At 43.4% G+C, this 12,134-nt stretch overlaps 1 protein-coding gene across 1 annotated transcript in view; it reads left to right on the top strand.

Moving 5' to 3' along the window:
* The window catches only part of LOC126336350 (uncharacterized), a 474,839-nt gene that overhangs the window by 185,865 nt on the left and 276,840 nt on the right, over positions 1-12,134 (top strand). The window contains exon 8 of the mRNA XM_049999936.1: positions 3,784-3,895. Coding sequence (XP_049855893.1) covers positions 3,784-3,895 — 112 coding nt within the window. The remainder of the gene's footprint in view (positions 1-3,783; positions 3,896-12,134) is intronic.

The raw sequence follows: 12,134 nt of genomic DNA on the forward strand, positions 1-12,134 counted from the left end.
GACTGGAACTGATCAGCTGTCGGACCCCCTCTGTCTAATAGGCTCTGCTGATGCATAGTTATTTACGTATTTGGCTGGGTTTAGTGACATCTCTGAACAAACGGACTGTGTCTGTGATACAATATCCACAGTCAACATCTGTCTTCAGGAGGTCTGGGAACCGGGGTGATGCAAACATTTTTCGATGTGTCTATAAGAATATGAGAAATCAAAAACATAAGAAACCTTGAAAATAGCATTCACATATACATTACATAATAAATGTATGACGCTTATTGTGAAACTCAGTTGTAATTTTTCAACTGATATAAAGCCCTCGTAACCTCTAACTTGATAATTACATTCCTCTAGTAACCTTTTATAGACATGGGCAGATACATAAAAAATAAAATAAAACAATATCAATGAAAACAATAATCGGGTTTCGAAGACGGGGCGCAAAAATGAGGAACCGCAACACTAGCCATTGCGCCACGATTTCCGCTGACAGTAACGTGCACTGAAAGGTACCTACATTACGTCAAAACTTTCCTCGTTATTTTCTCGGAAACGATCGAGTATCCGCATAATGCCCGAGACAAGTGTCCACTTATTTTGACTCCTCTTCCACCGACCGAAGTTTCTGGGAAATCAGGTTATGGCATTTGCCGAGTTCTCCTCGTCAGAGTCTAGCGTAGTGTATCTAAACGTTCCTTGCAAGCATACAGAGTATCCATAAAGCGCGACTGTCATTTCAAAAAATTAGGTATCAAATCGAGGTTTGTCGAAAAACATTTAGCAACTCTCGAAGTTTTTTGCTGTTATGCCAAAGTTTCAGTGTTCGCCCCAATTGTCACTCGTAGAACACGAAGAAGATAATTGAATACAGTCGGTGTGCGGGTCAGTGTTACAGAATCAACATTTGTGATTGCGGCATTGATTCGTGCACAAACGTTAGCAATGTCATTGACGCAACCCCATAAAAAGAAGTCTAATGGCGTGAAACCTGGACAGCGGCGGGTGTCGTGTGACCGGACGATCACGACCCAACACCCTGTCATGCTGTAGCATCATGATGCTGAAAGATGATGGTCCGCTGTAGCTCTTCCATGTGTGTTAGCAGGAACTAACAGCTCGAGCATGTCCAGGTAACGATTTTCCGCGAAGTAAAATGGACCTATCACTTTATGGAATACCAAACATTATGCGAGATTTAAAACTTTCCCGGCGTACATATTGTTCCACAAAATTTCGGGCGAACTGCCGGATGTTTGTAACTTCCTGCCACAATATTTCGGAGCAGAGTCTGCTGGCCATCTTCAGGTGATACTGGCGAAAACTCCATGAGCTCTGGATTCACTTGTTGCGCGTGCGCTACTTGAGCGCGTTCGACTCTGCTGCGCCGCGCGCCCTGCGTGGTGAAAACTCACCGCATCGTCATCAGTTCGATTGTCTTCTCGCGGTTCCATCACATAACTATAACATGTTAAATAGGACAAGCCATCGTCACATTTTATTACGTTCACAAATGTTTTTAGTTCGGTCGTATAAGTCAGTATGGGTTCATTTTTACCCGTAACTATATTCAGGCTTTTCATAAATGAAATTCATCCCACGCCCCATACATCCACCTCTGGTCAAAGGCGCATCCTATAGCACTTTCTTCAGCGATAATTGAATGCAGGCCTTTTTTTTCATGAGTTATGAGTTATTTAAATTTCCCCAAGGTTAAATAGGTGGATCTTACATTTTTAAATGCACGGGCTTGACTACCAAACCAAAGCCAACACTGTACAGGCTGCAGCCACCTTCCTTAAGGGAGCGAATTCCCGCGAAGTACGCCAACTATCGATAGTAGCAGCGATAACTCTGCTTCTCTCTTTAATATTAAAACTCTTTACAAAGAAGCAGCAACCTTTTATTGTCCGGAAATATGTAATTACATATCTGTAACTGCCTACAGGAAAATTAGAGAAACCTATGGAGAAAAGAGAACCACTTGTATGACTATCAATAGCTCAGATGGAAACCCAGTTCTAAGCGAAGAAGGGAAATCAGAAGGTGGAAGGAGTATATAGGGGGTCTATACAAAGGAGACGTACTTGAGGACAATATTATGGAAATGAAAGAGGATGTAGATGAAGATCAAATGGGAGATACGATACTGCGTGCAGAGTTTGACAGAGCACTGAAAGACCTGAGTCGAAACAAGGCCCCGGGAGTAGACAACATTCCATTGGAACTACTGACGGCCTTGGGAGAGCCAGTCCTGACAAAACTCTACCATCTGGTGAGCAAGATGTATGAGAGAGGCGAAATACCCTCAGACTTCAAGAAGAACATAATAATTCCAATCCCAAAGAAAGCAGGTGGTGACAGATGTGAACATTACCGAACTATCAGTTTAATAAGGCACAGCTTCAAAATACTAACGCGAATTCTTTACAGACGAATGGAAAAACTGGTAGAAGCCGACCTCAGGGAAGATCAGTTTGGATTCCGTAGAAATATTGGAACACTTGAGGCAATACTGACGCTAATTTATCTTAGAAGCTAGATTAAGGAAAGGCAAAACCTACGTTTCTAGCATTTGTAGACTTAGAGAAGGCTTTTGACAATGTTGACTGGAATACTCTCCTTCAAATTCTGAAGGTGGCAAGGCTGAAATACAGGGAGCGAAAGGCTATTTACAATTTGTACACAAACCAGATTGCAGTTATAAGAGTCGAGGGACATGAAAGGGAAGCAGTGGTTGGGAAGGGAGTGAGACAGGGTTGTAGCCTATCCCCGACGTTATTCAATCTTATATTGAGGAAGCAATAAAGGAAACAAAAGAAAAGTTCGGAGTATGTATTAAAATCCACGGAGAAGAAATAAAAACTTTGAGGTTCGCCGATGACATTGTAATTCTGTCAGAGACAGGAAAGGACTTGGAAGAGCAGTTGAACGGAATGGACAGTGGATTGAAAGGAGGGTATAAGATGAACACCAACAAAAGTAAAACGAGGATAATAGAATGTAGTCGAATTAAGTCGGGTGATGCTGAGGGAATTAGATAGGAAATGAGACACTTAAAGTAGTAAAGGAGTTTTGCTATTTGGGAAGCAAAATAACTGACGATGTTCGAAGTAGAGGGGATATAAAATGTAGACTGGCAATGGCAAGGAAAGCGTTTCTGAAGAAGAGAAATTTGTTAACATCGAGTATAGATTTAAATGTCAGGAAGTCGTTTCTGAAAGTATTTGTATGGAGTGTAGCCATGTATGGAAGTGAAACGTGGACGATAAATAGCTTAGACAAGAAGAGAATAGAAGCTTTTGAAATGTGGTGCTACAGAATAATGCTGAAGATTAGATGGGTAGATCATATAACTAATGAGAAGGTATTGAATAGTATTTGGGAGAAATGAAGTTTGGCTCACAACTTGACTAGAAGAAGGGATCGGTTGGTAGGACGTGTTCTGAGGCACCAAGGGATCACCAATTTAGTACTGGATGGAAGCCGAGGGTAACAATCGTAGAGGGAGACGGAGAGATGAACACATTAAACAGATTCAGAAGGATGTAGGTTGCAGTAGGTACTGGGAGATGAAGAAGCTTGCACAGGATAGAGTAGCATGGAGAGCTGCATCAAACCAGTCTCAGGACTGAAGACCACAACAACAACAATCTATAACTGAAACTGAACAAAGGGTAAAGACAACAGTGAGCAGCGACACTGACAACACAATGAGCGGCATTCATCAGCACGCCCTTTTGGCCGTGTACCAGCGAGAGTGTCTGCTGAGTGGTTCGGCTGTTGCAGACGCTGAACATGGCGCGGCTGCTGTACATGCGGTCTGACGGGCCGCAGCTGAGCGACGCGGCCATACAGAACTACACCAACGCCTCCGTCAGCGCCTTCTCCGGCTACTACCGTGAGTACCGCGCACTGCAGCTTTTGTGAGTCACCAGTCTTCTGAGAGGTTTGAGGGGACCCGCCGGGAATTCCTCTCCTGTGCCAGACTAACACTTGTAACCTACACCCTCAATCATCTGCACAAAAAAGGCAGGCCTCCGGTGCAGACTGTCAACCAGTTATGTTCCTTTCACAGCATGCTGATACAATAGCTCCATAGTCTAACAACCCTACCACAACAAAGGTTAAAAATTTAATAATGATTGTGGTGTTGCTCACGCTGCTAAATACTGCATTTTCGGGCAACAACAAATTTATTTGGCAGGTGTCATTAGAGAACAGTTAATAAAGTCATTTCATGTAATAATGAATAAGCTAGGCACACATATTTTCGTGTTTCCCACGCTGGTCTCGTTGTAAAATCAAGGCTCAATCGCCGAAAATCTAGGCGGTGATGATTACAAGCTCGGATGCAAAGTGGCCTAGGTTTTATTATGCGATATTCGAAAGTTTTATAGATGTGTTTCACAAACCATTCTTGAAGATTACACTTTTGCAGGACAATGGTGATGTAAAAAAGTAATCAGCACTCCGAATTTAAGTTACACTTCCTTTTTATTGCTTTTGTTGCAATATCACGAAACACACAAAACATCACTTCACAATACAAAACATACCTGAAAACATCTTCCTCACTGAAACTTCATGGTAGATTAAGACTGTGTGCCGCACTGAGACTCGAACTCGGGACCTTTGCCTATCGCGGGCACGTGCTCTACCAACTGAGTAACTCAAGTACGACTCACGCCCCATCCTCATAGTTTGGAAGGTAGGAGACGAGGTACTGGCAGAAGTAAAGCAGTGAGGACGGGGCATGAGTCGTGCTTGGGTAGCTCAGTTGGTAGAGCCCTTGCATGCGAAAGGCAAATGTCGCGAGTTCGATTCTCGGTCCGGCACACAGTTTTAATCTGCCAGGAAGTTTCACATCAGCGCACACTCCGCTGCAGTGTGAAAATCTCATTCATCTTCCTCACTGTTAAAAGTTCACATTTTATAAGCCAACTACAATATACGTCTTTCCAACATGACGTCAAAGACTTGACTTTCTCAAGGTCCGACTCTGCAACTCTCTCTGCTTACGCGCCCAAAAATCAAAGAGTTACAAGTACGTCAAAGATCATTGTGCAAAAGAAACAATGCACATAAGAATAATATCATTGCAACATAAACGTATCGATGTATCAAAGTACCTCTACATTAATGAAATCAAATCTGAATGTTGTCTCAGAAATATGTTAACTACTTTACGGAGACGCAGTAGAATATTCCTGGTATCGAGAGGTTCAGGTGAGCTGCCGCAATGGTTACGTAATTCAAGTACCATTACAATATCTAGCAAATATATAAAACCGGTCGCTCATACATAGATCCGTACGCATAGACTGGAAAATTGCTCAAGTCACACCAATACCCAAAAAGAAAAGAAGGAGTAATCCGCTGACTTACAGGCTCGTATCACTAACGTTGATTTGCAGTACGATTTTGGAACATATACTGTGTTCGAACATTATGAAGTACCTCGAAGAAAACGATTTGTTCCAGCAGAGTCAGCACGGATTCAGAGAATATCGTTCTTGTGAACCACAACTACCTCTTTATACTCGTGAAGTAATGAGTGCGACCAACAGGGGATCTCAAATTGATTACATATTTTTATATTTCCAGAAGGTTTTCGACACCGCTCCTCACAAGCTTCTTCTAACCAAACTGCGTGCCTGTGGAATATCGCCTCAGTTGTGCGACTGGATTCTTGATTTCCTGTCAGAAAGGTCACAGTTATTTGTAATAGACGGAAAGTCATCGAGTAAAACAGGAGTAATATTCTGCGCTCCACAAGGAAGTGTTAATAGGTCCTCTATTGTTCCTGATCTATGTTAACAACATAGGACACAATCTGAGTAGCCGTCTTAGATTGTTTGCGGATGAAGCTATCATTTACCGTCTGTAAAATCATCAGATGACCAAAACTAATTGCAAAATGATTTATATAAGATACCTATATGGTGCGAAAAGTAGTAGTTGACCCTGAATGAAGAAAAGTGCGAAGTTATTCACATGAGTACTAAAAGAAATCCGTTAAATTTCGATTACGCAATAAGTCACACAAATCTGAGGGCTGTAAATTCAACTAAATACTTAGGAATTACAATTACGAAGAAGGTAAATTGAAACGATCACATAGATAATGTTGTGGGCAGAGCAAACCAAAGACTGCAATTCATTGGCAGAACACTTAGAGGGTGCAACAGGTCTACCAAAGAGCCTGCTTACACCACGCTTGGCCTCCCCATTCTGGAGTAGTGCTGTGCGGTGTGGGATCCGCATCAGGTGAGACTGACGGATGACATCGAAAAGTACAATGAAGGGCAGCTTGTTTTGTATTATCACGAAATAGGCCGGATAGTGTCACAGATATGATACGTGAATTGGAGTGGTAATCATTAAAAAAAGGAGTTCTTCGATGCGACGGGATCTTCTCACGAAATTTCAATCACAAGTTTTCTCCTCCGACTGCGATAACGTTCTGTTAACATCCACCTACATAGGGAGAAATGATCATCATGATAAAACAAGAGAAATCAGGAATCCCACAGAAAAATTTAAGTGCTCGTTTTTCCCGCTCGCCGTTCGAGTGTGGAACGGTAAAGAGACAGCTTGTTGGTGGTTCATTGAACCCTCTGCCAGAAACTTCATTGTGAAATCGGAGTAATCACGTAAATGTAGATGTAGATGTATTCCAATCTCTCTCTTCGTCGTCACTTTTTACCCTATACAGCTCCCTCAAGTGTAATGGAAATTATTTCTTGACATCTTAACACACGTCCCATTATCCTGTCCCTTCTTCTTGTCAAAAACATCCACATGTTCCTCTCCTCGCCGACTCTGCAGAGACCCTCTTCATTTCTTACCTTACCAGTCCACTTAATTTTCAACATCCTTCTGTAGCACCACACTTCACACATTTCGAATCTCTTCTTTTCGCGCTTTTCTATATTCCATAATTCACTACCATAAATGCTAAATTCCAAACGTACATTCTGAGATATTCCTTCTCAAATTACGCCTGATACTTGATACTAGACTTCGTTTGGCCAGGAATGGCCTGTGTTAATCACCTTTTTTTATCAGCTCTTTCTATCGTCTGTCGTGTGTCGTTTTGCTTACACGGTAACACAGTTTCTTCACGTCGTCTTCTTCGTGATCAACAGTTATACTGTTGCATTTATCACAAATTTCAGTTCTGCTACTACTCATTACTATCGTCTTAGTTTGGTTTAGTTTGGGGTCCACAGTAGTTAGTCGTTAGACTGTTCAATTCTTTCAGCGGCTCCTGTATTTGTTCCTTACGTTCAGTCCGGACAGCAATGTCATCAGTGAAACACAACATTGACATTATTTTACTCGCAAATTTTAATCCCACTTCTGAAACTTCCTGTGTTTGCATCACTCCTTTCTTGATGTATCGATTGAACAGTAGCAAGCGAAAGAACTACAGTAGTGTCTATGTGCCCTTCCTGATCCAAGCACTTAGTTCTTGCTCCTCTGTTCTTATTTTTCCCCTCTTGGTTCTTGTACTTCTTAAGTACCTGTAGCTTCGCTCGCACACCAGTAGTTTTGTTATGATGAGTAACAGTGAGTAACTGAGCTACTGTACGTGCACAAACGTCAGCCTGTTTGAGAAAGCCTACCTCCTGATTTGTGCCCGCCTTACCCCTCCACCCCCCACCGCCCCCTTGCCACCACCCAAATCCCCCGACATATGACGTCGTGGCAAGCACACACTTTTCCTGTGGAGTGGTACAGGTGGTGGGACGTTTGCAGGAGCGCGCCTCTATGTATCGTGCGTTAGAAGGAACTGTACAGGGTGTCACAAAACCTACGGCCAAACTTTCAGGAAACATTCCTCACACACAAATAAAGAAAAGATGTTATGTGGACTTCTGTCCGAAAACGCATAATTTCCATGTTAGAGCTCATTTTAGTTTTGTCAGTATGTACTGTACTTCCTCGATTCACCGCCAGTTGGCCCAATTGAAGGAAGGTAATGTTGACTTCGGTGCTTGTGTTGACATGCGACTCATTGCTCTACAGTAGTAGCATCAAGCACATCAGTATTTACCATCAACAGGTTAGTGTTCATCACGAACGTGGTTTTGCAGTCAGTGCAATGTTTACAAATGCGGAGTTGGCAGATGCCCATTTGATGTATGGATTAGCACGGGGAAATAGCCATGGCGTGGTAGGTTTGTATCGAGACAGATTTCCAGAACGAAGGTGTCCCGACAGGACCACGTTCAAAGCAATTCATCGGCGTCTTAGGGAGCACCGAACATTCCAGCCTATGACTCGCGACTTTGGAAGACCTAGAACGACGAGGACACCTTCAATGGACGAGGCAATTCTTCGTGCAGTTGACAATAACCCTAATGTCAGCGTCAGAGAAGTTGCTGCTGTACAAGGTAACATTGACCACGTCACTGTATGGAGAGTGCTACGGGAGAACCAGTTGTTTCCGTACCATGTACAGCGTGTGCAGGCACTATCAGCAGCTGATTGGCCTCCACGGGTACACTTCTGCGAAAGGTTCATCCAACAATGTGTCAATCCTCATTTCAGTACAAATGTTCTCTTTACATGATCAAACTGTAAATTTTCACAATCGACATGTATGGGCTGATGAGAATCCGCACGCAATTGTGCAATCACGTCATCAAGACAGATTTTCTATGAGCGTTTGGGCACGCATTGTTGTTGATGTCTTGATTGGGCCCCATGTTCTTCCACCTACGCTCAATGGAGCACGTTATCATGATTTCATACGGGATGCTCTACCAGTGCTGCTAGAACGTATGCCTTTACAAGTAGGACACAACATATGGTTCATGCACGGTGGAGCTCCTGCACATTTCAGTCGAAGTGTTCGTACGCTTCTCAACAACAGATTCGGTGACCGATGGATTGGTAGAGGCGGACCAATTTCATGGCCTCCACGCTCTCCTGACCTCAACCCTATTGACTTTCATTTATGGGGGCATTTGAAAGCTCTTGTCTACGCAACCCCGGTACCAAATGTAGAGACTCTTCGTGCTCGCATTGTGGACGGCTATGATACAATACGCCATTCTCCAGGGCAGCATCAGCGCATCAGGGATTCCATGCGACGGAGGGTGGATGCATGTATCCTCGCTAACGAAGGACATTTTGAACATTTCCTGTTACAAAGTGTTGAAGTCACGCTGGTACGTTCTGTTGCTGTGTGTTTCCATTCCATGATTAATGTGATTTGAAGAGAAGTAATAAAATGAGCTGTAACATGGACAGTAAGCGTTTCCGGACACATGTCCACATAACATATTTTCTTTCTTTGTGTGTGAAGAATGTTTACTGAAAGTTTGGCCGTACCTTTTTGTAACACCCTGTATATCATACAACAAATTTAATAACTTTTTAATATAGTTTATGTTCATTGATCTAAAAAAAAAAACGTGTGCCGTACCCTACTTCACGCTTTTGGGTGTTTATACTTTCTAAAGTAGACTATGTTCTTCCTCATGGTCCAAACTAACTTGTATCAAATTTCTACGAAACTGGTGCAGCGATGTGAAAACATGACAAAGTTACTTTCGCTGTTATTATACTCTTGTACGGAAGTATGGATTAAACTCGCTGCGGATTGTATAGGGTGTTCCCATCGAAAGTGGCACCACAAACAAACATTTGCCACTTAAAGGCTTTGTGTAAAGCACAAGAAATGAAATGAACATGTTATACCATGTCAAGGGGAAATGAAAGTGAATCACAAAAGGTGCCGGAAGTGACCGCCCTCGCCCCGTAAACATAGCTGAACACGACGCTGCGCCGGCCGCTGTGGACGAGCTGTTCTAGGCGCTTCAGTCTGGAACCGGGTGACCGCTAGAGGTTCGAATCCTGCCTCGGGCATGTGTGATGTCCTTAGGTTGGTTAGGTTTAAGTAGTTCTAAGTTCTAGGAGACTGGTGACCTCAGATGTTAAGTCCCATAGTGCTCAGAGCCATTTTTTGAACACGACGCTTCAGATTCTCTGGTGTCACTGCCTGGATTTCGCGGCTGACGTTCTCTCGCAAATCTTCCAAGTTGTGTGGTTTGTTCGCGTAGACCTTGCCTTTTAGGCCACCCTACAAGAAAACGTAACCTGGTGATAAATCAGGTGACCTTGGGAGCCATTGTCCTTTCAAAATCGTTGTGCCGGGGAAAAATTATTTGACCTCAGCCATGGACACTCGAGACCTGTGGTATGTGGCACCATCCTGTTGGTACCAGCAGAGGGTAAGTTCTTCGTCGTCCAACTGCTTCACCAATTCCCGAAACATTTCGATGTAAACTGCGCTTGTCGCAGTAGACTCGAAAAAACTGTTCCAATGACGCGACACTGATATTGCACAGAAGGGGTATGTCTTTCGTGCATGTATGGGTTGCTCGACCAGAGCATGTGGATTTTCAGTACAACAAGAGCGTGTATTGTGAGAGTTTACGGAGTCACAGAGGTTGAACCAGGCATCACCACTGAACCATGTGTACTGCAATATTCCTGACCTGTGAGCTAAAAGGAGTGGAAAATATAATCCATTTGTCTTTATCACTGACATTTAGACTTGAGAAACTGTAAACTTGTATGGATACATGGATTTCTTCGCAGCTATGTGACATGTGCTCCGTGACATTCCACATTCCCGAGATAAACGTCGAACAGACTTTTCAGGAGTGTCAAACAGCAGTTATTTCACCCCAGTCACTTCCTTCCGATAAGAGGGCCCTCCCATACCGTGAAAATTCGACACCGTCCTCTGTTGTCTGTCTTTTTCAATAACTTCCTTGTATGCAGCATGTAGATGGTATATGATGGTCACCAAACTGTTCAGCAAATATTCTCTGACATGTCTTAATTCGCTTTATATTCTTCATATCAATAAATATGGGACATGAAGAAGCTTGCACAGGATAGAGTAGCATGGAGAGCTGCGTCAAAACAGTCTCTGGACTGAAGACCACAACAACAACATCAATAAATACCTTGTACTACATAGTTTCTAAAATAATCTATGTTGCCGGCCGCGGTGGTCTCGCGGTTCTAGGCGCGCAGTCCGGAACCGTGCGACTGCTACGGTCGCAGGTTCGAATCCTGCCTCGGGCATGGATGAGTGTGATGTCCTTAGGTTAGTTGGGTTTAAGTAGTTCTAAGTTCTAGGGGCTGGTGACCACAGCAGTTGAGTCCCATAGTGCTCAGAGCCATTTTAATCTATGTTCTTTCTCAGCGTTCAAGCTATCGCTATATTAGTTTTCATCAAAATCGGTTCAGCAGTTTAGTCATGAAGAAAAAAGCAAACATACTTTCGCATTTACTAATCTCTAAATTGCGACATCTTTTTTTTTCCGTGACGATTTTGACGGAACACTCTAGGCTTTAGTTGTGTGTGAAAAACCTGTCAAAATTCAACAACTAGTTTTCGAGATTAGGGTTTTCAGACAGAAAGGCACAATGGTTTTACAGTTTAGTAGAACAGATATACACTGAAGAGCCGAATAAACTGGTACACTTGCCTAATATCGTCTAGGACCCCAGAGATCACGCAAAAGTGCCGCAACACGACCTGACATGGACTCGACTAATGTCTGAAGAAGTGCTGGAGGAATTGACATCATGAATCCTGGAGGAATGTCCATAAATCCGTAAGAGTACGAGGGCGTGGAGATCTGTTATGAACAGCACGTTGTTACGCATCCCAAATATGCTCAATAACGTTTATCTCTGCGAGGAGGGGGGGGGGGGGGTGAGTTGGTGGCCAGCTGAAGTGTTTTAACTGAGAAGAAAGTTCATGGACCCACTCTGTAGCAATTCAGGACGTGTGGGGTTTACCATTCTCCTGCTGGAATTGCCCAACGGAATGCACAACGGACATGAATGGATGCAGATGATCGGACAGGATGATTAGGTACGTGTCACCTGTCAGAGACGGATCTAGACGTATCAGGGGTCCCAAATCACTCCATCTGCACACGCCTCACACCGTTACCGAGCCTCCACCAGACTGAACAGTCGCCTGCTGACATGCAGTGCCCACAGATTCATGAGGTTGTCTCCACACTCGTACACTTCCACCCGGCTCGATACAATTTGAAACGAGACTCGTCCGACGGGGCAACATGTTTCCAGTTATCAAC

This window comes from Schistocerca gregaria, chromosome 2 (genome assembly GCF_023897955.1).
Source record: "Schistocerca gregaria isolate iqSchGreg1 chromosome 2, iqSchGreg1.2, whole genome shotgun sequence".
Classification (NCBI taxonomy): domain Eukaryota; kingdom Metazoa; phylum Arthropoda; class Insecta; order Orthoptera; family Acrididae; genus Schistocerca; species Schistocerca gregaria.